Source organism: Sturnus vulgaris, chromosome 27 (assembly GCF_052056855.1).
Source record: "Sturnus vulgaris isolate bStuVul1 chromosome 27, bStuVul1.hap1, whole genome shotgun sequence".
Taxonomy (NCBI): Eukaryota; Metazoa; Chordata; class Aves; order Passeriformes; family Sturnidae; genus Sturnus; species Sturnus vulgaris.
In genome coordinates, this window is record NC_142269.1 from 2443584 (window position 1) to 2470981 (window position 27398).

At 45.7% G+C, this 27398-nt stretch overlaps 1 protein-coding gene and 1 long non-coding RNA gene across 6 annotated transcripts; one reads left to right on the forward strand and one right to left on the reverse strand.

Annotated features, from left to right (window-relative positions):
* Positions 1 to 5014: 5014 nt before the first annotated feature.
* On the reverse strand, positions 5015 to 10738 carry LOC148221044 (nucleolar pre-ribosomal-associated protein 1-like). Of its 5 annotated transcripts, XM_088179476.1 has the most exons (7): positions 10336 to 10705; positions 9353 to 9485; positions 8345 to 8451; positions 8134 to 8250; positions 7357 to 7495; positions 6462 to 6655; positions 5015 to 6233 (listed from the first exon to the last, which is right to left on the reverse strand). In XM_088179476.1, exons 3-6 carry the CDS (start codon positions 8348 to 8350, stop codon positions 6522 to 6524), a joined length of 396 nt encoding a protein of 131 aa, XP_088035602.1. In that variant the 5' UTR covers positions 8351 to 8451; positions 9353 to 9485; positions 10336 to 10705; the 3' UTR covers positions 5015 to 6233; positions 6462 to 6521. The 5 variants fall into 5 exon arrangements, 3 of the variants coding, with proteins under 3 accessions (XP_088035602.1, XP_088035603.1, XP_088035604.1); XM_088179477.1 differs by lacking the exon at positions 9353 to 9485 and having other exon boundaries at positions 10336 to 10692; XR_015808567.1 differs by lacking the exon at positions 7357 to 7495 and having other exon boundaries at positions 8134 to 8451; positions 10336 to 10738.
* LOC148221045 (uncharacterized) lies at positions 9458 to 27398 on the forward strand. The gene is made up of 3 exons (XR_015808568.1): positions 9458 to 10255; positions 17411 to 17559; positions 17682 to 27398. It is a non-coding gene; the product is annotated as an uncharacterized LOC148221045 (long non-coding RNA).

Below are 27398 nucleotides of genomic sequence, written 5' to 3' on the forward strand. Positions count from 1 at the left end.
TTCTCGCGGATTCCGGGGGCTATTTTCCCGGGGATTCCGGGGGAAATTTCTCGGGGAGTCCGGGGGGATTTTCTAGGGGAATTCCGGAGGGATTTTCTCGGGGATTCTGGGGGGATTTTCCCGGCGATTCCGGGTTGATTTTCCCGGGGACTCCGGTGGATTTTCTCGGGGATTTCTGGAGGATTTTCCCGGGGATTCCGGGCGGATTTTCTCGTGGATTCCGGGAGGATTTTCTCTTGGATTCCGGGAGGATTTTCCCGGGGAATTCCGGGGGGATTTTCTCGGGGATTCCGGGGAGATTTTCTCACGTATTCCCGGGGCATTTTCCTGGAGATTCCAGGGGAATTTTATCGGGGATTCCGGGGGGATTATCCAGGGGATTCCGGGGGGATTTTCCCGGCGAATTCCGGGGGGATTTTTTCGGGGATTCCTAGGGGATTTTCCAGGGGATTCCGGGGTGATTATCCCGGGGATTTTCCTGGGGGATTTTCCCGGGGATTCCGGGGGATTTTCTCGGGGATTCCGGGTTGATTTTCCCGGGGAATTCCGAGGGATTTTCTCGGGGATTCCGGGGGAATCTTCCAGGGGATTCGGGGCGGATTTTCTCGGGGATTCCGGGGAGATTATCCCGGGGATTTCGGGGAGATTTTCTGGGGGATTCCTGGGGGATTTTCTCGGGGATAGCGGACGGATTATCACGGGGATTCCGGGATGAGTTTCTCGGGGAATTCAGGGGGATTTTCCAGGGGATTCCGGGGGGATTTTCCCGGGGAATTCCGGGGGATTTTCTCGGGGATTCCGGGGGGTTTTTCCCGGGGATTCCCGGGGATTTTCTCTCGGATTTTTTCCCCAATTTTTCAAGCATTTTTTCCCGCAATTTTCCTGGATTTTTCCCAAATTTTCCCCATTTCTCACTGATTATTTTCCCCATTTCTCAATGATTTTTGCCCCAATTTATCAAAGATTTTTTTTCCCCATTTCTCACTGATGTTTTTCCCCATTTTCCCCCCATTTCTCACTGATTTTTATCCCCCATTTTTCAATGATTTTTCCCCATTTCTCTCTGATTTTTGCCCCATTTCACCATGATGATTTCCCCATTTCTCACTGATTTTTCCGTTGATTTTTCATGGATTTTTCCACCCATTTTTCGTGGATTTTTTCCCCATTTTTCCCCATTTCTCACTGATTTTTTCCCCCATTTATCACTCCTTTTTCCCCATTTTTCCCCATTTCTCACTGATTTTTTCCGCCATTTTTCATTGATTTTTTCCGCCATTTTTCATGGATGTTTCCCCCAATTTTCATGGATATTTCCTGATTTTCCCCCCCATTTCTCACTGATATTTGCCCCCATTTCTCTCTGAATTATTCCCTCCATTTTTCATGCATTTTCCCGCCCATTAATCACTGATTTTTTCCCCATTTCTCACCGACTTTTCCCCCCATTTCTCACTGATTTTTATCCCCCACTTCTGACTGATTTTTCCCAATTTTTCGTTGATCTTTTTCCCCATTCCTCACCGATTTTTCCCCATTTCTCTCTGATTTTTCCATCATTTTTCATGGTTTTTCCCCCCCATTTCTCACTGATTTTACCCCCTTTCTCACTGATTTTATTAATGTTTGTATTTCTATTTCTATTTATATTTATTATTATTGTTTTCCATGTTTATGTTTATGTTTATGTTTATGTTTATGTTTATGTTTATGTTTATGTTTATGTTTATGTTTATGTTTATATCTATGCAGGTTAACGTTTGTGCATGTTTATGTCTATGTTTATATTTATGCATATTTATTTTTATGCCGGCGAACGCGGGCAGGCGTTTTATGTAAACGCCTATCCGCCGGGGTCCTAGAGAGGCCGCCATTTTGAGCGTGTCGGGACTCTCAAAATGGCGCCTCGGGCGGCACCCCGGCTGACCTGCCAAAAATGGCGGCAGAAAGGGCGGGAAAAAATCAGGACCCCGGTGTGTAGGCATAAGATGCCTGATTACATCGCCGACGCCGATCCGCTCGCCGCCAATTTTCCCGGATGTTTCAGAGCGTGCCGACAACGGCCGCGCGGTCCGCGGTGCCGCGGGCGTGAGGGCGCCGGCGGGCGCGGGCAGGCGTTTTATGTAAACGCCTATCCGCCGGGGTCCTAGAGAGGCCGCCATCTTGAGCGTGTCCGCACTCTCAAAATGGCGGCTCGGGCGGCACCCCGGCTGACCTGCCAAAAATGGCGGCAGAAAGGGCGGGAAAAAATCAGGACCCCGGTGTGTAGGCATAAGATGCCTGATTACATCGCCGACGCCGATCCGCTCGCCGACAATTTTCCCGGACGTGTCAGAGCGTGCCGACAACGGCCGCGCGGTCCCCGGTGCCGCGGGCGTGAGGGCGCCGGCGGGCGCGGACAGGCGTTTTATGTAAACGCCTATCCGCCGGGGTCCTAGAGAGGCCGCCATCTTGAGCGTGTCCGCACTCTCAAAATGGCGGCTCGGGCGGCACCCCGGCTGACCTTCCCAAAATGGCGGCAGAAAGGGCGGGAAAAAATCAGGACCCCGGTGTGTAGGCATAAGATGCCTGATTACATCGCCGACGCCGATCCGCTCGCCGCCAATTTTCCCGGACGTTTCAGAGCGTGCCGACAACGGCCGCGCGGTCCGCGGTGCCGCGGGCGTGAGGGCGCCGGCGGGCGCGGGCAGGCGTTTTACGTAGACCCCTATCCGCCGGGGTCCTAGAGAGGCCGCCATCTTGAGCGTGTCCGCACTCTCAAAATGGCGGCTCGGGGGGCACCCCGGCTGACCTTCCCAAAATGGCGGCAGAAAGGGCGGGAAAAAATCAGGACCCCGGTGTGTAGGCATAAGATGCCTGATTACATCGCCGACGCCGATCCGCTCGCCGCCAATTTTCCCGCACGTTTCAGAGCGTGCCGACAACGGCCGCGCGGTCCGCCGTGCCGCGGGCGTGAGGGCGCCGGCGGGCGCGGGCAGGCGTTTTACGTAGACCCCTATTCGCCGGGGTCCTAGAGAGGCCGCCATCTTGAGCGCTGCCGCAGGGCTGGGTCCCGGCCCGCGGGCCCTTCCGCCATACTGAGAGGGGCACGGTGCAGTACCCGCCCGTGTCCACACGGCGGCAGCACTGCCGCCCAACTCAGCCCGGCACTGCCGCCCTGTCAGGGACAGACAGAGAAGGGAGAGAGTTCCAAGCACCAGAGTCCCCACCCGTCATAAAATCCTCTCAATGAACGCCCCAAAAAAACCCCGACCCAAACTAAAAATGCCCTGCCTCTGACCAAATGAAAAAAAAAACCTTTTATATATAGAAATCATCTATTTTTTAATTTTTAATTTATAGTCATAATCTATACATATTGCATATATTCAATTTAATTGCTATTCTATTTATCATATATACAATATTATTTTATTATTCATTATATACATAGATTTATATTACTAATGTTATTTCTATTTTATGTATATCCATACATATTTGTAGGTTCATTGTTTTTAATATTATTTATTTAAAAGCTCTGCCTCTAAGCAAATAGAAACAAAAAACTCGATTATTTTAAATTATATTTGAATATATTTTTCTATTTAGTTTTCATATTTATATCTGTAGATTTATATGTCTATATTGTGTATTCTATATTTATATACTATTTAATGTAGTTTTTACTAGTATATTAATATACTATATGCTATTTACATTCTATTATAACATACTATTTAATATAACATATTAAAATCGATAAATTATTTCTATTACATACTACATACATGTATTTTATATTTATATTTATTTCTATATATTTATACTTACATATATATGCATATATAGTTATAATAATTTTATGTCAGTATCTATTTTTGCATATTTGTATATTTTTGCCTATATGATTTATATTATTTATTAAAACCCCTCCTCTAACCAAATAAAAAACAATAAAACATTCCTTTTAAAGTCTAAATATTTATATATTTCTATTTTCATAACAGAATATAATGTAATGTAATATATTTATATATTGGTTTCTTATATTTGCTTCTATATTTTTATTCTTTATCTTTTCTATTTACAGTATCTATAAAAAAACCCTACCTCTATCCAAACACAAACCAATAAAACATTCCTTTTAGACTATATTTAGCTGTTTTTTAAGGTTCTGTTTTTCATGCATTCTACACCCACCCCTCCCTCTCAATGTTCTGGCACCCACCATGACCCCCCCCATGCCCGACTCACCTGCTCCTCCAGCGCAGCCCGGCTCCCTCTCCCAGGGACCTTGGGGTGCCCCAAACCACGTCGGAGCCCCCCTCAGCCTTTTTTCCTCACCCCAAAGAAGGCACAGAACGACTCCAACTGCCCTGGACAGCAGCAGGGCACTTGACTGCAACCCCTCCCATGTGTCCATCCCACAGAAAGTGACTCTGCTGACACCAGAAAAGGGAGGGCAACCCCCACAAGGGCTGAAGTTCCTCCCCAGCCCTGCAGACACAGGGGACAAGGGGCAGAAAGGAGGAGGGGCAGCAGAGAGGACACGGGAAGAAAATCAACATCAAGGTGCACGATGAAATGGAACCCCCCCTAAAAAAAAAAAAGAAGAAGAAAAATGAAAACGAAAAATAACCAAAAAACGAAAAGAAACCCCTGGCATGCTGGATGGGCAGCACAAGAAGGGGGGATTAAAAATGAACAGGGACAGTGAACAGGACACAAGGATCCCACGGGAAACAACGGCACAGGGAGCACCACAGAGGCACAGAGAAGGACGGAGAAAAGACAGAGAGTGCCAAACACACAGCAAGGACTGAGGGGTACCATGACAAAGAGGGAACCCAGGAGCCAGAGAGGAAGCGAGCACAGCCCGTGCGGGGCGGGCAAAGACGGGCAAGGAGCAGCACAGGCACGGAGACAGAGAGGCACGGCCAGCAGGACAGAGGCTCACCAGGAGAGCGGCACAGGAAGGGAGGAGCACCGGGCAGCGCTCCTTTAGGACAAGAATATTCACACACACAAGCAATTCCCTCATTTGCAACTCATTTTTATTTCACCCCCCCCCCAATAAAAAATTCAGCTCATAGCACAGGCAGCTCTGGCTTTTCCCTGCACAGTATTTCTACCAAGGCCCTGGGCACAGCACGCGGTCGCGAGTCACCTGAATCAATCCTGATTTAACATTTCAAAGCTTCTCCTTCTGGCACTGCACCTTCTCAGACCCGGGCTGCCATGTTCCACTCCCCTCATGGCCAAATTCAAGAACAACTGTTGCCATTCTGCAGAGAATTCCCAATACAGCTCACGTATTATCAGTGGGCAGAAAACTCTTTGGGCTTCAGTTCCACCTCTCACCTGTTCCACGTGGAAGGAGGACAGGCATTTGTCACACATCACAGCAGCAGTGATGGATCACGGCTTTTTTTTTGGTTTTTTTTTTTTTTCGATTGAATAAAAGGGTAAGAAAAAACAAACCAGGTCTCATACAAATGTCTTGAAACACCATTAAAGCTTTTTAAACCCAAGGAGACCATCGTGATTCCCGACTTCAGTCTTCTATCCATACTGGTTTTGGCATCATAAAATCAATCAGAGTCTTTTAAGAAATACTAAATCATCATGACTAAACCCCGGGCTCCTGGTCATTTGCACTTACAGCCCCTTGTAGGAAGCTCTCCAGCCTTTTTTTCCCATCCTACGTTGGACAGAGGATGGCTGTGAACCGCACGCCTCCGCACAAACAGTCCTGCCGGTTCCTCAAAAAGTTTAAAATGCCTGTGATAAAAATGATAGAAAGTAACACTGCCTCTCAGACTGTTCAAGAAATGGGAAGTTGGACTTTCAATGTCCCACTGAGAGATGCCGAATAAAAGCTTCCCCATGAGCTCGCACAGAGTAGTAACATTTCTTGGATGAAACTAAACTAAGATTTTTTTTTTTGACCAAACAAGATAGGTCTGTATGAGAACAGCTCAGGAGGCTTTCAGGGCTCGCAGTGATGCTGGCAGAGCACAGAACGTTAAAGATGAAGTCTTAACTCCCTGAATTAATGCCCTGTGGTAGCCAAATCTTTTTGCAAAGACACATAAGACTTGCTTCTCCTTGTTTCCGAGTTCCCAAGCCATCCTGTAATTCGTCACCTGCACTAGTGCAGACCAATCTGCCGTGGGCAAGGAACAGATCCGGCTCCTGAGCTCCAAGCCACGTGTCCCCGATGGAAACCCAAGTCAGGAATACAAAAACACCTGTGGAAGAAAGACGAGAGAAAAATCAGAAGACACAGATATTCTTCTATTTCCACACAGAAATACCGAGCCAAGCTGTTTACCTCTGGGACTCTGTTTTAAAACAGCTCCCCAGCTCTGTTCCTAGATGGAAAACGTGGAGTGGCTTTGCCCATGCAAAGCCAATGAGCCTCCTCACAAGAAGGAACAAACCAGTTTCCTGCTAAATCAGACACCTGGAAATCTCACCTGTCACATGCTGTCATGGACCAGCAAGAGGGATCAGCATCCAGGCCCACGTGGACTTGTTCATTCCTGGCTTCTAATGCAGCAGGGACAACAGCACTGAAGGGAAATGATCACGTCTTCATTTAAAGAGAACCCAACTTCTTCATCAAAGCCATCACTGTCCTCGATCAGGACATCCACCATATCCAGGACATCTAATAAGTGAAGAAAAACATCAAAGCAAGAATCCAGACTAACAGGAAAAACAACAGACGTAGAATACAACACTCCAGGAATACAAGGCATCTTTTTAATTCTTTTTAATTAAAAAAAAATTAAAAAAAGGATGAAAGCCACATTTGTCACACAATACAACGTTAAGTGCAACCCCTAAATTACAGCTGAACCTTCACTCTGCCTTTCAATGCTGCTGTCCAGCACGGAGCAGCTGTGGCTGCTCCTGGATCCCTGGATGTGTCCAAAGCCAGGCTGGACACTGGGGCTTGGAGCAGCCCGGGCTACTGAAAGGTGTCCCTGTTCATGGCAGGGCTGGAACTGGATGAGATTTAAGGAGCCTTGCCGGCCAAACCACTCTGGGATTCCATGACTCTGTCAACAGTCCCAGGCAGAAGGGCTAGATTTCCATTTGAGTTCAAAAACGCTGCTGCAAGAGCATGAAGAGAGATTTCAAATACCGTTCAAGTGGCACAGCCACGGCAGAAATTACTTTCAGAGGTAAAGTGGCAACTTGGCAATTCCACTTCGACTTCTGATACCAAGAACACGTGGAGAGCTGAATCCTGGAGGGCCCTTACTTAACAGGATTGCCAGAGTTATCCATCCCCAGTTTGCTGATTAGGGCTAGAAAGTGTATCCCCAAGTCATGGAGTTGGGATGTTGACAGGTTACCACATACCATCAATGTGAGAGACGGGGATGCTGATGTTATCAGAGTCCTGTTTAAACAGAGCCACCTGGAGCGTGCTGGCTGCCTGAACCAGGTCTGCTGCCTTGTCAGTGTAGGGACAGGGGTTGGCCACCAGCTTCAGCAGGATCTGTCAGCAAAGGTGGGGAGAAAGGTAAGTGCACCTGCTGGCTGGCAAGTGCAGGGGAACCACACGGTACTGAGAACGACCACGTGCTGAAAGCTGGGCAGCTTTTATGAGGACAACTTCCATAGCACTTCTGCAGGATTCTGTCTACAGTTCCTGCTCTACAGGCCACACTGATGGAAAAACAAAAACCCACCACAACTTGGCACCTAGACTGCGACCACACACCGAGTACCTGGGCAGACCACAGTGGAGGCAAAGCACTGGGCATTCAACATCCTGAAGAGTAAACAGCAAGTGTCACCTTTCCTTGTAAAGGACCACCATCTACTGAGCTCTGATAATGTTGGCACCTAAAGAGGAGATCAAAGCTACCCACACCTACACCACTCTACCCTTACACCGACAATGCTGTAATAACAGCTGATCTTTTTGGATTTCATTTTCCTACAAATCATTTGGCTGCCCTCCCACTGAACACAAGAAGGATGCCACCTCCGTATAAAGAATCCCAAACAAGGCTTTTCTCAGAATTCATTCGCTGGTCTTTGACAGGTTTCTCAACAATAGCAACAAGACCTCCAGTTTCCACTAACACTATTCTTTGCATTTTTTTATCCAGCTGATTTGAACACCGTTACCTTTTCCAAAAACTGAATCACTGCTTCCTTTTGGTCTTCTTTTGTATTATCCAAGTGCTCCAGCCAAATTGAAAGCTCCTTCCACGTGTACTCAAACGCTCCACTGTCACGTAAAACCTGTCCAGGAAACAAAGGAGGAAGTGGTGCAAATAAACCTCAAAACACCTAAAATACAAAACCCCGAGGGATACAGATCTTTTTCTATAGTTACCTTCATGCTTCCTTCTTTTAGGAACGAAAAGAAGAGCAGGTTGATGAGGAGTCGTATCTGCCGCTCTCCTCACCCTCAGTTCAAGAGGCTCACTAGGGGGACTTCAGCTGCATAGTGGACAATAAAAATCCTACTTCTGTAATTTCTGGAAAGCAGGTTATACTGCTTTCAGAGGGCCGTACAGCTTTCTATCATCACAGGCAGTTAAAAAAAAAAAAAGCACCTTCAAAATAGCCTGTAGGGGAGTTTTAGAAAACTACCGACGAAACAAAGGAAAATCATTGCTAAATTAAACCTGAATCAGGCTACTTGTACTTAAAGCAATCAGGCAGACGGATGAACAGTCACATAAATGAGCAGTGGGCTGTGACCACAGCAAGGTCCAGAGAGAAGTGCAAGTTGCTGGGGGTGGTGAGGAAGACCAACAAGTCCCACACCCTAGAGACAGGCTTTGACGTGCCTAGAAACTTCCCCCCGCTTTCCTGCTCTCCAAATTCAGGCCCTGACTGCGAGCACCCAAACTCGGTGACCCCGAGCTCCAGCTCTACAAGCAAGAAAGGAGGAGGGAGAAGAGGAAGGAATCCGAGTGACACCAGGGTTCAGCTCCCTCCCCCTAAGGCCCAGCAAGAGAGGAAACCTTGCCCAGCTTCCCGACCCTGGCACCTACGTTGGACGACTGCAATTACACAGGATGAATCTGTGCCTTTGCTCCTCTCCACACATCAAATACAAGGAAGCCATCACAACTCATTTGTTCTACAGTTATTCCGTGTACAACACCAGCAGCTCTAAAAATAACTGCTGCTCACATCAATCTGACAGGGGAATTCATTTAAAGCAAGAAAACATGAAGGAAAAAGGATTCATTATAATATAAGCGACTATTTTTGGCAGGGTCTGGAAACAGAAATGCACCTGCAGCTCTCACAAAACCGGGCAGGAACAGAATGTGAAATCCAAAAACGAGCCTTCAGTTACATGGCATTGTGCAGAAAAGTAAGTCCTTACCATCTATTCTTAGCAGCCTTTCTGCTGACGGAACTGCCCCAACTTCCCTGTTCCTGCTTTCCCTTCAGAGAAAATGCAAAGGACTGAAGTTGAAAGTGGACACAGGAACAAGTCAAGCAGTCCATGTTCCCACCTGGCAAAAGAATCCAAAACCATCAGAAAAACAGCACATTTTGAGCAGCTTTTGGTTGAGACATTCATTGCTGGGAGACCAAGTGAACCTGCCTTTAATCCCTTGCAAGGATCAAGGGCAACTAAACCCGAATTCAGTCACTGTAACTGGATTTTTTTCTTGGCAGGACAGTCTGCTTGCATTTATTCCTTATTCCTGGGGGTAAATCTCTACCCCTCCTTAGGTAACTAAAGGATGTCCTCTTTGAATAAGGTGCTAAAAACAGCAGCCTCTGGTGTCTGGTGGACTTCGAGCTGACCAGCTTTTTCTCAGAAGTCAAATAACTAATTTAAATATGCAGAGGGGGATGCTAATTTTCAAGACAAAAAGTACTCCTTGCATCAAAGCTGGGATCAGACAATAACAGAGAGGACTACTCTGCAGGGCCAGAGGAAACCGGAGAAGACTTATGAAAGGCTAGAGTGCTGAAGTACAGATTAAAGAAACGCTGATAAAAAGTAAAAATCCAAAGTAATATCTTCTTGATCAATGTCAAGACCTTTGCAGGCACCAACTGCACTGATTTATTACAGTATCAGAATTCATTCAGCCTCGGGGGGGTGCGTAAACACGACAGACATTTTCTTTGCTCTTTCATCAACTGCTGCAGTGAAGTCCGTTCACAGCACTGATTTCTGTCAAATATTTCGTTACTAGCCGGTTATCTGACAGCAAATTTCAACAAGAGTCACAGGAAAGGAGACTGGTGACCACACAATCCTGCAGCAAAGGTAACTGCTTCAAGAAAAAATCGTACAATCCTGAAATTTCAGGCCAGTGAATATCCTGATATTTCAATTCCAAAGCTTACCTTAATGGTCTCGGGCTCCGGGGCTTGGAGGGGGGGTCGGTTCGGAAGGGCCGCCTCCGGAGGAGGGGATCCCGGGGGGAGTCAGGGGCCCGGGGAGGGGGGCGAGGCGGAGGGAGAGGAAAAAGAGGAAGATGAGGAGGAGGAAGAAGGGGGAGAGGGTTTGAGAGGAGGGGAAGCCCAAATCCGTGCTGTGTGCGGAGCTCCGACAGCACGCTGCAGCCCGCAGCTCAGTGTGAGCACGGGGCAGAGGAGGCGATTTCTGGGCATTCAATCACCCTGAGGCGGGCCCGGCACCGCCCCTGCAGCACCGTCCCCAGCACAGCTCGGTACCGCTCCGGGATCACCCGGCCCCGGCCCCGGTGCCGCCCGGGACCACTGGGGACCGCCCCTAAAGCACCGCCCCGGCCCCGCCCGGTCCCGTCCCCGGGACCTCCGTGCCCCGCCTCGCCAAGCCCCGGCTCCGCCCCGAGCCTGCCCGGGCTGCGCCGGGACCATCGCTGGCGGCCCCGCCCCTCTCCCCCGGGCCGAAGCGGGCTGAAGGAGATGTCCGCACGATTGGAAACGCCGCCGAAAATCGCACCCGTGGGATCGGTGTCGGCGTCGTGCGCAGGCATCCCACTAGAGCGAGCGGGCTCCTTGCTGTGCCACCCTCCTTTTGCAGCCAGAGTTAGAAGGTCGGGGAGCGACACCCGAGCCGCCATCTTGGGAGAGGCAGGCGCGCAGTACCGCGCTCTGCCCACAGGGTGGCGCTTGGGAGACAGGCAAGGGATGGAATCAAGGAGTGTCCCAATCCTTGAGGAAATCCCCCGGAATGAACGCCCCAAAAAACCCCGACCAGAACTGACAAACCTCCTGCCTCTGTATGAGTGCAAAGGGTGTGCAAGGAGTGTGCAAATAGTGTGCATTAGCAATCGATCGGCAGGCATTGGCAATCGATCGCCGATCTAATCGATCGGCAGGCGCGATCAATCGATCGCCGATCTAATCGATCGGCAGGCGCGATCAATCGATCGCCGATATAATCGATCGGCAGGCATTAGCAATCGATCGCCGATCTAATCGATCGGCACGCGCGATCAATCGATCGCCGATATGATCGATCGGCAGGCATTAGCAATCGATCGCCGATCTAATCGATCGGCAGGCGCGATCAATCGATCGCCGATATAATCGATCGGCAGGCATTAGCAATCGATCGCCGATATAATCGATCGGCAGGCGCGATCAATCGATCGCCGATCTAATCGATCGGCAGGCATTAGCAATCGATCGCCGATATAATCGATCGGCAGGCGCGATCAATCGATCGCCGATCTAATCGCTCGGCAGGCATTAGCAATCGATCACCGATATAATCGATCGGCAGGTACGATCGATCGATCGCCGAGCTAATCGATCGGCAGGCATTAGCAATCGATTGCCGAGCTAATCGATCGGCAGGCATTAGCAATCGATCGCCGCTATAATCGCTCGGCAGGCATCGCCAATCGATTGCCGATCTAATCGATCGGCAGGCACGATCAATCGGTCGCCGAGCTAATCAATCAGCAGACATTAGCAATAGCTCGCCGAGCAATCGATCACACTCATTGCACTCTCCTCACACACTCCTTATACACTTCTTGCATACTCCTTACATTCTCCTTGCAGACTCATTGCACACTTTTTCTGATTTTCTGGGCTAGGAGCACCCAAAGCCAGCAGAACTGGCCTTAACCACTTCTTGGAGGATCTCTCTTCTTTCTTCCTTGCCGAATTCCCACTGTCAAAACCCAGCCTAAAGCTCGGCTCCCCATCCCCTCACTCTCCGAGGAACTGGGCTTGGATTTCCCAAACCAGCAGGGCAGAAATGCTGTTGTCCTTATTGTATATCCTAAATGCAGTAATTGCTTAAGAAATAATTGAAAGAAATTAAAGGAACAAAGACAAATTAAGGAAGAGTTGCAAGTTCCAACCAAGGGATCTTCTTATCAAACCCCTTATCTTATCAATGATCTGCTGTAATTAACCAACTCAAGCAAAGCCATTAACACCACACTGATACAGTATGATTCTTTTTAATTCAACTATATAGTGCAGGATGGAAAAACTTTTCTAAACCCAGGAACTCTTTCAAGAGATATACAGGTCACAGATGCAGAGAGAGTCTTGGGTTTCAGGGCAAAAAACCCAAAGTTTTCAGTCTTAAGCATCTGCCACTATGTAACCATTGACAGCAAACACGGCTTTGGTCTCGGGGAGACACGGAGAGAGTCAGAGATTTTACAGATCCTGGTCTCACCTCAGCCTTTCAGCAGAGTCTGCAGGGAGAGGAAAGAAAATGGATCAGAACAGACAGCCTGCTTCCCGAAAATCATCATCATCATCATCACCATCATTCATAAAGCATTTAGTAGAGCGGTAAGAACTTCCCCTGTGAGGTTTTCTAGACCTCCGGGTGCTCTTAGGCACACACACTGTGGACTTATGTTCTTTTTTAAAAAGCAAAGTAACTAATAGTTGGTATAAAGTTATTTATTGTAGAAGCACAACACAAAACAAAACAAAGAAAAACAATGGCATAAGCACGTGGCATAAAAGCAAGTGGTCAAAGTAATGGCAAAATGCAATAGCAAAATGCACGTGGCATAAAGCCGTGGCATAGTGCACCAGCTCTCCCTGATGTATGATTTTTATTGAAACTTTTTAATTACCCAAGACACAAACTTGGACCACTACTTTTTAATTTATTAAAATTTTAGGTTTTTAGCACTCCAAGCTACGTATAAACTATGTACGTGGCTTATCTTGTTCTAACTAAAAAACGTAAGCAATATTTTTAACTTTATTATGTCTCAAACTAAGTTCTTAAGACCGCTGCCATGGGCTGCAGCCTCGCAGCTTCCAAGCCCCGCCAATCCCGGCCCGCCTTTCTCCGCCCTGTCCAATCAGAGCCGCCCTTTCAATGCGGGCGCTCAGTAGCAGTCCCTCTCCTGCCGCCGCCGCTTTGGACATTATCTTCCTAAATGGTACAGCCAGGGAATGGTTAAGCCTTTCAGTATCCTTAGGTGGGAATTAGGGAGCAAGAATGGATGCTTTGTAAGGAATTACTGGTTATTATTACGGACCTCTGAAAAACAGACATGAAATTAGCAGTTGTGTGTCATTGCATTACTGCTTTGGCAGTCTGCTTTCTTTTACTTTAAGGCTAAGATGGTTGCTAGGGCTTTGTAGTGAATAACCTTTTTGTGTTCAGCTCAAGGTGGAGTATAATTATTTTATAATTTTGGTTTGTGGGTCCATTTTAGGCATTTTCAGAGAAAAAAATAATTCAGCTTTTGTTAACCTACTTCCTCCTTGGCTGCCAGTCACTGGCCTGTCTCAGCACAGACAGAGGAGCTCTGTGTCTGTGCTCATCATTTGCACTTGGTACTTGCCTGAGGATCTGGCACCACCCGTGAGATGAACACAGACTTGACATTGTTAGATACTGGCACAGACTGACTTTGAAAAGTGAAGTTCCCTGTCAAAGTAAGTGTCTGGTTTAGTGGCAGGTTCTCTGTGTGGAGGAGAGGTTGTGGACAGCAGCTGCTGGAGCCAAGAAAGCACACTGGGTTAAGGCTGAAATGCTGCAAAGTGACTGAACTCTTTCACTTTCAGGGCAAAGACTTGCTTCTGGGAGTCAATAAACTTACTCTCCTACATGGTTGTAGTAAAGTTTTCCCCCATCAGACTAGTTGTTTTAGGACATGGCAGCTCTTCAGTTAGTTTCTATGATCAGAGGGCTGGAACACCTCCATTATTGAGAGAGACTGAGAAAGCTGGAAGTATTCAGCCTGGAGCAGAGAAGGCTTCGAGAGACCTTAGAGTCCCCTCTAGTGCCTACAGGTGCTCTGAGAGAGCTGAAGAGGGACTTTGGACAAGGGCCTGGAGTGACAGGACAAGGGGGAATGGCTTTCCATTGCCAGGGGGCAGGGTTAGATGGGACTTCGGGAAGAAATCCTTCCCTGTGAGGCTGGTGAGGCCCTGGCACAGGTTGCCCAGAGCAGCTGTGGCTGCCCCATCCCTGGAAGTGTTCCAGGCCAGGTTGGACAGGGCTTGGATCAGCCTGGTCTCGCGAAAGGTGGAATGAGATGGACTTTAAGGTCCTTCCAACTCAAACCATTCCATGATTCTGTATAACTGTGTTACAGCTGGGCACAGAGGGGCACTGCAAGAGCAGCAGACATGTTCTCAGATCCAAGTGTGTGTCTCATACACAGGTATCTCCATCTGAGCTGTTTATCCTGTGTCACTCAGGAATCCTGAAAAGCAAGTTCGTGGTCAGTCATCCAAAAGTGCAGTTTGCCCCCCTGCAAAATAGGTCCTCCCTGCTTGGTCAGTTATCTCAGGCTTCACCTGTAGCCCATGAGGACTCTACCTGTGGGCTGAGAGGCAGCAGACACCTGACCTGCTGCAGATGTCTCTTGCAGGCTAAAGATCCCACCTGTGTGAGGCACGGGTGGACCTGCAGCATCACTGCTGAGCGCCTGAAGGGTTTGCCAGGCCACAGCCCCACTGGCACATGGTATCTGCTGCAGCCTCAGTGCAGCCCACACCTACAGGAAGAAACTTCTCCTCTGTTCCTCAATGCCCTGTGGGGCTGCAGTGACACAGCTGCTATGCCAGCACCTGAATGATGAAGTGCTGCAATCCAGGGCAATCACGGGTTGTTTTTTTTTCCTCCTTGCTAATTGCTTTCCTACACCTACAAATTCTCAACCGATGCGAATGGTGACAAAGCCCCCCGGGAGCCAGCCTTGCTGGGAGCTGCTCAGAATGGCAGACACTGAATATTTATGGGTTGGAAAGTGTTTAAAATGACAGGAAACATATTTTTGCTTAAGGTGTGTCTCTAACTTAGGATCCATCACTTGCGCATGTTGCTGTAGCAACGCTGCAATGGCATGGGAGTTGCTTTTATGGCTGATTTCCGAGCAGATCGTGGCAGGAGCTGTTACCAAGCAACCCACTCCTATGCTCCCATAACTAGGAAATGCAGCCAGTGCTTTTTAATATTGCCCAGGATTGTGATCATACGTTCATTTTGTCAACTTTGGTTTTTTTGATGCAAAATTATTGCTGTGGAGTACTACAGAAAGATCCCTGTTTTGTGGTGACCTCCCCCTCCGTGGTTTCTCTCACATGAATGTTCAGTGTCACAGACAACAGTCCATTTCTTCACTGGGGAAAAAGAAAGGGGCGGGGGGGGGAAGTTGTATTCAACACAGACTGCTGAAGAATAATTAAAGGAGACCATCTGCCTGGGTGGAAAGAACTGCATCCTTTCCTTCATAGGTCTGCACCTGATCCAATGTCATATTCGAAGACAAGCCTCCCAAGATGCAGGTGTTGAAATTCTCTTTGGAAGTTTCTCCTAGTTTCTGCTCTGATTCTCATTCCTTCTGTTTAATCTCCCCAGTACTTTGAGGGGTTTTGATAATAATCTGCTTGTGGAGAAGGATGTGAATTAGTAACGTATAGGAAATCATGAAGATGGTGATGATCCACTTAATGGATATTCTGAACTTAAGGGCAAGTGCTTAACTTTGGCCATGGAATTCGTGTATCCCAAAGCCCGAGATTAATTTGTGCTTGTGCTTCTTGAGGCAAATGTAAACACTATTTTTGGTTGCACAGCTTTTATTGAGTTTGGAGGATTTTTTAGCAGCATGTGAGAATTTTCTTGGATACAGCAAGAAGGTTCCTAGATGATTTGAGTGACCTGATCTACTGGAAGGTGTCCCTGCCCATGGCAGGGGGTTGAAAAAAAATTATCTTTAGGGTCACTTCCAACCCATGGTGATTCTATGATTTTATTTTTAGCTGTCCTGAAAGAGGCAGTACCAGCTTGTTACACCAACTGTAACTGTAGACATGACCCTTCATATCTGGTATCAATTTTCTTTTAAATAACAATTATACCCGCCCACAGTGATATTTAACATTAATCAATCCTTGTAAAAATGACAAACTTAACATCAGCCCTTAAAGGGACTGTGATTAGTCCCATATGTCAGCAGAAACAAATGGTGACGCTTCATAATGCCCTGTGTGCTCTTATTTCAAATTTCCTGTTACTTTGTGCCGTGCATGTACTGTTCCCCCAGAATGCTCATTGTCAGGGGAAGTATTTTCATGTTCCACCTATTTAGCAAATGGATGGTGAAAGTTGATCTTTGTTGTTTTGAGAGAATAGATTTTTATCACCTTCACAATAATGGACTAGTGTTATTTTAATGAGGGTTGGGGGGTGTGTCACAACCTCACTGAGGCAGAGCGATTCCTGTACCTGCACAGCTTCAATCCAGTCTGTTGTCAGCTGCAACCAGTTCTTTTAATCTCCTGCTGTAAATGCTAGTGATGACCCGACAGCTCCAAAGGTAACAATTTCCCATTTATTCACAACCTGTGTATATGCGAATGGATTCTGACTGCCTGTGAATGGCCAGCACTGTAAATCCAATTTACAATCTGGTTTGTTTTATAATTCTGGAGGGATTCTGCCTGAATAGTTTGTAGATTATAAAGGTAACATTGCGATGAAGCTCTGGCTGGCCCATTCCTGGAAATGTCCAAGGCCAGGTTGGATGGGTCTTGGAAAAACCTGATCTAGTGGAAGGTGACCCTGCCTGTGGCACAGAGTGGAAACAAGATGAGCTTTCAGGTCCCTTCCAACTCACACTATCATATGAGCTATTGTCCACATTCAATAGATTACTTTCATTTTAAATACTCTGTCACAGTGAGGCTAAAGATTCAACACCAACGTGATGAGGTATGAATATGCTTTACAAATTTACAAGTTTACAAATTGCTGTAGTATTAGAAATGGATCAATAGCAGAAAGTCTGTGTATTTGTGGGAAAATGACAACTGCACATATACTGCATTTCAGGCCTGGATATCACATGTTGTTTATAATGGAAGCTTTTGAAAAATGTGACGATGTGGCACTTGAGGAGATGGCTTAGTGGTGAACACGGTGGTGTTTGGTTGATCACCTTAAAGATCTTTTCCAACCTTAATGATTCCTTAATTCTTTAATTCTTTGTAGGAAAGGAATATCGGCTCCAGATTGGAAAGAGAAGAGAAAGATTAAGATCAGTGGCTGAGGAGCTGTGCTGTCACATATTCTACTGGGCTGTCCTTTCCCCCGTGCTATGGGATGTGATGGCACTAAACTCACCTCTTACAACAACAAAGGTACAACTTTGGATTGCTCTTGTGTTTTAAACTTCTGGGGGCTGCCTTCAGCTCTTTGACGTGAGACTTTTAATACTCAGTTTCCCTTCTTTTGCCTCTTTCTGTTTGGGTGTCCTGTGCAGGGCCAGGAGATGGACTTGATGATCCTTGTGCATTCCTTCCAGCTTAGTATATTCTAAGATTCTATGAAGAAACAAAGCCAGAATACGGGTGTGGGAAGGTGTCCTGTCTGTATAAAGCAGGTTGTGCCTTTATTTACTGTATTTTCTTTACTGTAGAACCTTTACTCTTTTTATGCAGTGAGTTAATGCTGCTTCAAGTGGGAAAAGGCCTTGTGTCTGTATCAGCACATCTGCAGTGCTACGTTCCTTGTGATTCCTCTGCCTCCATTCCCTCTGAAGAGTCAGAACCAGGTTTCAAAAAATATGCCAAACATCTGGTAAACCAGGACACTCTGAGTTTATTTTGAAATGTTTTTTCAGGAGTAACACAGCTATGCCAGGTGGTGATTGCTGTGGAAAACCTTTTCCTACTTTAGTCTGTACGTTATGCCATTAGATTAAAAGGATGCATCTGTAGGTCAGCATCTTTCCCTCACTGAGTTATGCTGAGAGAATCCATCCTGCTCAGACATATAACAGTTTATAATTTTATTTGCATTCTGTGGTCTCTGTATGTGCTGATGCCTCCTCCTGTGATCATTTGAACACGTTCTAGGTTATTTGGGAATCTCTTTATGGCAAAATGCTGATTTAATGAATTCTGAGCAAGAGAAACAATATATCAAAAGCCAGGACACCTGGAGAACATGTCACTGGAAATGAGAGTGCTTAATCCAAGGGAAAATAATTTAAAAAACCCCACGACAAATATTTATCTGCCATGTTCTAAAGGATTCCTTTTCTTCTCAGACATGAAGCAGTTGGTGTAAGACAGACATGCTAGCAGCTACTACCCATGTTAGCTCCTCGATGTGCTCAGGATGGCAAGGAAAGAAAACAAAACCTGCGTGAATCATTGTTTTCCAAGGATGCTGCTTCCCCTGCAGATATTTACAGGTTGTTTTTTAGGAAAACTTTGAGTTCACACACTGCCCACTGATTTTCCATTTTTATGGCAGGGTCATAATATTACTGCATAATTCATTATGTAATCACATGGACCTGCACTTGATTTGATTAAAGAAAAAAATGCATCTCTTAAATTGTTATGTCTTTTAGCACAGTGCTTTAAAAAAAATCCAAGAATCATTGTGGATGGAAAAGACCTCCAAGTTTGTCAAGTCCAGCCTCTGACTGATTCCCACCTCGTCAGCCAGACCAGAACACTGAGTGTCGTGTCCAGTCATTCCTTGGACACCTCAAGGGATGGGAATTGCACCACCTTGCTGGGCAGCCCCTTCTAGTGCCTGACAACCCTTTTCTCCAAAGAAATTAGTCCTGATGTCCAGCCTGAGTTCCCCCTGGAGAAATACAACCCATATCTGTGTGTTGTAGAGGAGAATGTTCTCCAACCCCGTGGTCCACCTGACACTGGAAGGTGTTGATGTCCCCTCCTGTAAACAGTCTCCTCTTTTCCATTTCTAGAAATGTAGCTGTTAGTCTTGAAGAGCTCTGGAGCTTCTTTGGAGCAGGAACCTGACATTTTGTACCCAAATAGCCTAAAAACCACCTCAGGGTTATGCAGTCATGTTTAAAATGAACCCATCAAACACTTAACACCTGGTAAATGTTATTTTCAGAACTGGAAGTTATTTTAATTTGAAAAGTGTTCCAAAGCTTGACAGCATTTCCCACATATTTCTACTGTCTTCCAACTGGAAAAATTTGGAAAATAGTAGGAAAGTGTGCGTGTATGTCAGGAGGGAAAGCTCATTCTGCAAAATCCTGGAAACATGTTTGGAAGCAATCTTTTCCAAGTACAGTTGAAATGAACAAAATTAAATAATTGAAATCTTACTTTTCTAAAAAAGTTGCAATTAAATTAAATCTTATTTTCCTGATAATAATACATTTGTTGAAGTTTTCAGACACATTGAAATTTTCCTATAGGGGATGAAGCATTTGCTTTTCCTATTCCTCTAAATAGCAAACCAAGAGACTCTACGAAATAATATTAAGCATTAAATGAAAATTATGTTAGAACTGCAAAGACCAGGATTTCATCTTAGGGAATGAGGGAATTTAGGCTCCTGTTTGATTTAATTTATCATTTAGGCCTGAGCTGTGCTTGCTACACGCCTCATTTTGTTTTCCATCACCTGTTGGGTTGTTATTGACATAGAGCCAAGTACGCACCAACCACATGCATGTAACTGCTGTAGGAATTCCATAGCCTGACTGCAGAGGAATAACTCAGTGTGTAAAGCAGAGGTAACACTGCACTGGATTCATGTCTCCAGCTGTTCTCTGATCATTATTCCTTTACCCTGCATGCCTGCAATTGTGTTTACACTGAGCTGTCAAAGCCCCAGCATGAAGCTGGGATATTTCCAATGGAGCTGTGGCAGACGTGGCTCAATGACTGGTGTAAAAACCTTTGGCTTTTTTACAGCTCTGAACAGGTCAGTGGCAAACACTCAGCCAAATAGCATCTGGAAAGCCAGTGGGAAGCAATGAAAAGGGGGAAAACCTTTACTGCATGTGAATAAAAGCGTTGGCTGAAAGGCAAATATCTCCTAGATTGGCAGCCCTTGCCCTAGGCAAGTGTCCCGACAGAACTCTGATCCACAATCCAAGACTTTTGGCTGTGTTGCTGCTGCTGAGGTCAATATATTGCTTGTGGTATCATAGAATCAGTATTGTTTGAGTTGGAAGGGACCTTAAAGTTCACCCGGTCCCACCTCCTGCCATGGCAGGGACACCTCCCACTGTCTGTCCCAGGTTGTTCCAAGTCCCAATGCCCAGCCTGGCCTTGGGCACTGCCAGGGATCCAGGAGCACCCACAGCTGCTCTGGACAACCTATGCCAGACCTCACTACCCTTAGAGGGAACAATTTCTTCCCAGTATCCCATCTCACCCTGCCCTCTGGCAGTTTAAAACCTTTCCCCCTTGTCTTAGCACTCCAGGCCCTTGTAAATAGTCTCTCTCCGTCTTTCTTGAAGGCTCCCTTCACGTACTGGAAGCTCACAATTATGTCACCCTTGGTCTCTTCTCCAGGCCGGACAATTCCAATTCTTTCAGCCTTTCCTCACAGCACAGCTGCTCCATCCTTCCGATCACCTTGGTTCCTCCTCTGGACTCACTCCACCAGATCCCTGTCCTTCTGATGCTGGGATCCCAGGGCTGGATGCAGGTCTCCAGGGGTTAATGGCAAGTCAGCTCTCAAACTTCCTCAGAAGGTTTAACTGTTGTTGTCTAAACAGAGAAAAAACCAAAAAGAATGCTGCTAAAATTACCTCTTGTCTTCTAACCAAGCGGGAATGGCTGAGGGACCTGTGACAAGCAGTGGGATCTCCCACCGGGGGTGAATATGCTGCCTTTCCCCTATCGGGGTCCCTGTGGTGGATTAAACAGACTACAGGAAATGTCAGCAGGAACTGAATAAACAATCTGTATTTGAATAGTGTTGGCTGAATAAATGACTGCTTTGATGGCAGCCACTGGAGAAGGGCTCTGTCAATAGCAGTAGCACTCAGGCATGTAAATATGGAGATTTGGGATTGTACAACCGGTATTTGTTAGGTTATGGATTTTTCCTGTATTAAAAGGGAATCTAAAAGAGGCAGTGTAGATGCAGGACAGTCTGAGCACGGTCAGCATAGCTGGGGGCACGTGGTAAGGAGCAGATCACATGAGGTTGCCTTTACCAGGTGCCTCACCTTGGTGCACGTAATCTCTGTCCCAGGAAAATCATCTCTGGGCTTTTATGGCCACTTGTTAACGTGTATTTGAGAACTTTGGAGAGATGATCCTAATTTTTGCAACTTGGCTGTAAGGAAAGAAATTAATATTTCTTTTCTTTAGCCATTATTAAGCCTAAGTGTCTACAGGATGGCCATTCAGTAGCTCTACCTGGTCCCCAGGAGAGTCTCTGACAGGTAATTAACTAATTACCTCGAGCAAATCCACCATTAAGTACACAGGGAAATCATCAGAAACCAACAATGAGGGCAAACAATTAAGCAAAGGGATAGTTCTGCAGGTGACTCTGGGATTTACAGCGGAAAATGGCTTTAAAATCAAGGGAGTTTCACCATTTATTTGAAGGGAGCCTGGATTTCACCTTGAAATTTTGAGGCCAGCAGGGACCATGGATGCATCCAGGGTGATCTCTGGAAAAACATGTGTACTGCAGGGTAGAACCGTTTACCTGGGTTGCAAAGCCCCTGGAAGAAAGAGTTCTAGGACACAAAAGCAGTAAAATTGGGCTAAAGTGATCTCTGATTATGACCAACCCCTTTCCTGGTATATTTTTTTTTGTTCCTATATGAAGGTGAGGAAAAGATTACACTGTGCTCTCAGTCAAACATGGCTGGGAAAGGGTAGTTTGAACATAGTCATTCTTTTCAGTATGTGACACAAATGTTTTTTAAAGCTTAAGCTCTTATTTTTAGGATTAGCAATACACAGTTCTTTATTGGCCCACAAATACAAGTAAAAACAGGTGGTTGGGGGTTGTGCAGATGTATGCTAATAATTCCTGGTAAAACCTGTTCTATATTCCTCGAATGCTACATCTTAAGGCTTTTCACTCTTTCTCTTATTTCAAGTTGCATGTTTTACTGCATGTTTTAATATTTTTCTTTATATGAGATCTTTCTCAAATATTGCAGTTTGGTTTTTCTGGTGCTGGTTTTCTTTCTTTTTTCTTTTTTTTCTTTAATGCTTCTTGTGTGTCATAAATATTATTTCTGTAGTTGAACGTCAAATGAATGAAGAGAATTAACAATCTCTGTGTCCTCAGTCCTTTGCTGCTGTTGTGGTGTGTCCTTCCATTTGGTTGTGCAAAGCAGCCTTGAGAAATGTTTTCCTCTTTAACTGGCTGTTTTTCTGTTCAGAAACACAAGTCTCAGATATGAAACCTGTAGTAGGTATTGAAGGCAGCCAAGAAGGAACTTAATGGCCCTACTGGATGTCGTTCAAAAACCACTCCCCCTAACTGCATCGTGTAAGGTCCCACAAGCCATTTCCAGGGAGGCTGAAGGTAAGGGATGATAACTGGAAGGTCTGCATTAGTAATGCTTTTGGAAGGTGACATTAAAATTTTGAAGTGTAACTTTTTGCTGTACAGAAAATGTATCTAAATCCTAAACTTTTTAGGTCAGTTCTTTTATGTATTATGTTGGGCCCAGCTATTGTAGCCTGCTCTGTGGCTTACCAGATATTCTGGGACCCAGTCATTAGGATAGATGCTCCCTTTCCCCGAGGTATGATCTGCCTTGTGCTCAAAAGTGTAATAGCTGGAAAACTATTTAAAACTCTGGCAAAAACTAGTCCTGTATGCCCCTTGGTGAAGCTCCTCTCTCCCACTAATCTAGCTTGGGCTCCCTGTACCTCTTCCAGGTCTCCCTGTCCTGCTCTAGCCAAGGAAAATCATCCTCCTGCTACAGCAAATGACTGTTTTCCAGTTGATTTTTTTTGGAACTTGAGATGTTTTTTTAAATTTACTTATTTTTCGCATTCTAATAAATCCAGCCTCGATCAAATAATCTCACCAGGAGTCTCTATGTATTACCTCTATGTAGCAGACATATTGCTCCATCACAATACACTGAAATCACAGGCTAGTCCCAATAGGAATTCTCCAGTTCAAATAGTGCTTAAGCACCATTTCAGGCTTCTTTCTTTCAGGACCACCTTAACTTTGAGTACTTGAATGATTTGAATTTGTAAATTTTTTTCTTCATATTTTTCTATTTTTTATTTTATTTATTTTATTTTATTTATTTTTCATTATTTTTTATTTTTCAATTTTTCTAACTTTGATTGAACTTTTAATCTACTGCACCCAAAATTTTCAGGGGACAAGCCCTGAAGTTCTTGCTCTGAAAGATGGAGGACAAGGTTGCTTTTGCCCCTCAGGCCACAATATTTGGCAGGTCTATTAACAATGTGACCTCAGGAACACTTTAAAAAGTCAGTCATTAACTCAATATAGAAGTGAGGCATTTCTGTGAAAATGAATGTCTGGGGGTAGGAGAGCTCAAGAGGTGGCATAAAGACCAGCTGCAGGCACAGCAGGGTATTAATATTCCAGAGGGTTGTGCTCCTGGGTCTCTGATGTAAGGGCTCATTCTGCCCGGCTCAGGGTGCCGTTTGCAGTGCCCTGCACCCTACACCTGCTGCTCTGCAGCACAAGAGTCCTCTCAGCCTTTCCCTAGCAGCAGGAGTTTATACATTTCCTATTTGGTTTTGCCTTGCTCTTGCCTTTCCCCCTGTTCCAGACTCTGCCTTTGAGCTGGGCACGTTATCATGGAGTTCTTTGTTTTGGTACAGCCACTATTTCCCATGCATACTAATCGAGAGTGCTGGTAAGGACAGCTGGGCAGCTCGACGCTCCTCTCCCAGAGCCTGCATGCTAGAGTGAGAATGATCACCCCTGGTAAAAGTGAGTATAACAATCCAAACCATCCCAGGATTCTGTAACTGTGCCCAGTCTCACCAGAACAGAGATTTTTTTGAACTCTTTACAATGACTTCAGAAACGTTTCCATGGAGATGCTGGTGATGCCAGGAAACTGCCATGTGAGCAGAAGGCTGCACGGACTTCTCTCTAGAGGCTGGTGCTGGTGGGGAGGTTGCCAAATACCTTCACCCAGCAGCTGAGGCTGCTGCAGCTCCTTTCCCAGGTGCATGCAGTGCAGGGCTGGGGACCCTGTCCCCTCCATTAGGTCCCCGGGACTCTGCCTGTCCATCTCACTCGACACTTCTTTCTGCATGTGAGATGAGTGTTCTACAATGTTCATCTTTGTAGTGTGGAATAAGTGCCTTTGCCTTTGACAGGATGAGAGGTAACTGTCTCAAATTGTGCCAGGAGAGGTTTAGATTAGTTATTAGGGAAAATGTTTTCATAGAAAGGGTTGTAAAACATTGGTACAGGTTGCCCAAGACAGAAGTGAAATCGCATCTCTGGAAGTGCTCAAAAAATATATGTATGTGGCACCTGAGGATATGGTTTAGTGGTGAACGTGGTGGTGGTGCTGGGCTGACAGTTGGATTCAATGATCTTAGAATCATTAAAGTTGGAAAAGACCTTTCAGATCATTTGATGATCTTGGGGGTCTTTTCCAACCTTAATGATTCCCTGGCTGTGCGATTTTATCACCTAACCAAACAGTGTCGGTGCAGAGATGCAGAGCTGTCTGTGTAAGTGAAAAGCACTTGCTCAGTCCATCCCCTGCTGTATCAGGCTATCCATGGTTAGAAGTGCGACAGTAAAGTCCTGGCTGGAATTGCATTGCCCACAGAGTTATGAACCCCTGTCCTTTTTCAGCTGCTCGAGTCACTCTATAATCTCCAGCAGCTCTTGCTACCTCTCTGCTTAGAGTGATTCAATCACTTACTGAAAAGCTTTAGCAGAAGAGTCAAGAGCTATGTGATCACTGCACATACTGAAATCTTTCATGATATGGGGCTGTAGAGGCTCAAGCTATGCCAGGAGCACCAAGGACCCAAAGCTGACCAAATGTTTTTGTGCTTTTCTTGCTGCACTTTGCTTCAGCAATCAGGACAATCCTCTGTTAGGCATAAAATGAAAATAAATTATTAAAGATGTGCTGAGCTACTTGACAAGGCTTGAGTACAGGGTACAGAATCTGTGGGTGTTTGGCACAGCCCCAGCACTGCAGATATTTTAGCTCCTGCTTATTTTTGATTCTGTTCAAATATGATTTACCTTAAAAAAAAATTAGCTGCAAAGTAACTGCTGTTACACAACAGATATTCATGATTAAAAAAAAAAAAATGACATGGCAAAGCCCTAGGCATGAGCCAAAATGTTCCAGTGGTGGTCTGAATTATTCTGGCTTGAACTCCTTCTAGAGTGCCAGGAGGTCCCTGTTTATGTACAGAGTGGTTTAGTCTATCACATCACCTTTTTTAAGGGAAGAAATCCCACAAGAAGCTCTGGAGAGGCACAAGCCACACAGCCACACTGTCACCAGTTCCCGTCACTTACCGTCCTCTATGGACTTCAAAAGCAGCGAGGATGGGATGCTGAGGAAAGCAGAACTATTCCCATAGGGACTTACAGAAGTCCTTCCTAGGGACAAAACAACATAGCACCTCTGGTACATCTCTTCCACTACAGTATTCAGCCACCAAATTCTCTTTTCCAGGATCTCTGCAAGAGGATATAGTGATGAGATCTTGATCAGAGCCCAAGGAGCGTTTGGACATTGGTCTCAGGCACAGGGTGGGATTTTTGGGGTATTCCGAGCAAGGACAGGAGTTGCACTGGATAATCCTTGTGGGTCCCTTCCAACTCAGGATATTCTGTGATTCCTGAGCCACATCACAGGGTTCCGATGCCTGTAGCAGAGGAATCCATTACCAAACTGCAGTGCCAGGCTGTAAATCAGCAATAGCAGCACAGGGAGTGTAAGGGAGATGTCTCAGTGCAACTCCAGGGCAGGGGAAGGGTTGTGGGGAGGGTGTACAAACCAAACAGCATAGCAGGCCCGGGAAGGTGCAGCTTGTTTGCGTTCTCACATTTAATATACACAATTCTGGGAAAAAAGAATGGCATTAAGTGTTCCCAGTGCTGCAGTGAGATGAGCACCCAAGCTCTGCACACCTTCACAGCTATCACCAGGTGACAGGGAGTTGTCAGTGACAAGTGCAGTGGTGGTAGCAGTAGATGCTGAAGAGGAACAGCGACAATGATGAGCATTTTCATGAAAGGGAAGACCCTGACCCTTTTCATAGTATGAGAAATTCTTCAGTGTATCTCATGCATGTTTTGGAGGCAGCTGCTTTGCCAATTTGCAAGCCAAAATGTTCTATGAGTCCATACCTACTGAACAATTCCAGTTGTGGGTATTAAGAGAAGGTTGTGTTTTGGTTCATAGGTCTTCTAGAAAGTGGGATAAACAACAATCTTTACCTACACCCTTGGGAGGAAAAAAGTGCACATTCTTCCAAATGCGTTGTAACGTGACAGTGCTTTACATGGTGTATTTTCACAGCTGTCTTACCAGTTTCCTAAAGTGAATCAAACAGTTTAGAAATGTCATGAAAAAAATACTTGGAGCTTTGTTGTCATTCATGATAACGATGCCTACTTGGGATAGTGCATCAGAGCTGAAGGATCCTTCTGGAGACAGGGATAATGCTTTTAAAATATTCTCTCACCAAATTCACCAGTTACTGTGTCTAAATTCTGGATGGAGATGTCCTCTTCATGTCTTCTGCTAAAAGGGTCTCTGATTGCATAGAAATAAATCCTTCTGGGTACACAGGGATCCCCACAATCCTTGGGCACATGGCTCATGGTTCATCATCTCTTGGCCAAATACCTTTTAACTCCATCAAACACTGTGACTTTTGCCTGTGCTTCCACCTGCTGTGGGGGAAAGCAGGAAGGCTGTGAGCAGCTTCCTGTGCCAGCAGGAATGTTTGGTGTCAGTCTGAGTGTGCTTCTACATTCACTCTGTTTCCACAGAGCCTCGTTCTCAGTGTGGCAGGGAGTTTTGGGTTTGGTTATATGGATTTCTGAGTTCTGCCAGCAGAGCTCTCTGTTGGATTCTATTCTGTCTCTGTTGGATTCTATTATTGAAAAAAACCAAAATCTAGTATTAATTCTGAGATTCCCAAAATGCGTTTTCTTTTTTTTTTTTTGCCTGGTCATCTTCCCCCAAAACAGGTGTATACAAGAAAATAAAGCTGTTCTTACTCGT

Excerpts from the sequence above, each read along its gene's own strand:
- LOC148221044 (XM_088179476.1), bottom strand. Across the intron at positions 7,496-8,133 it reads TGATTCAGTTTTTGGAAAAG|ATCCTGCTGAAGCTGGTGGC; the intron begins GTAACGGTGTTC and ends CTTTGCTGACAG. Across the intron at positions 6,656-7,356 it reads CCCCGTCTCTCACATTGATG|ATGTCCTGGATATGGTGGAT; the intron begins GTATGTGGTAAC and ends TTCACTTATTAG.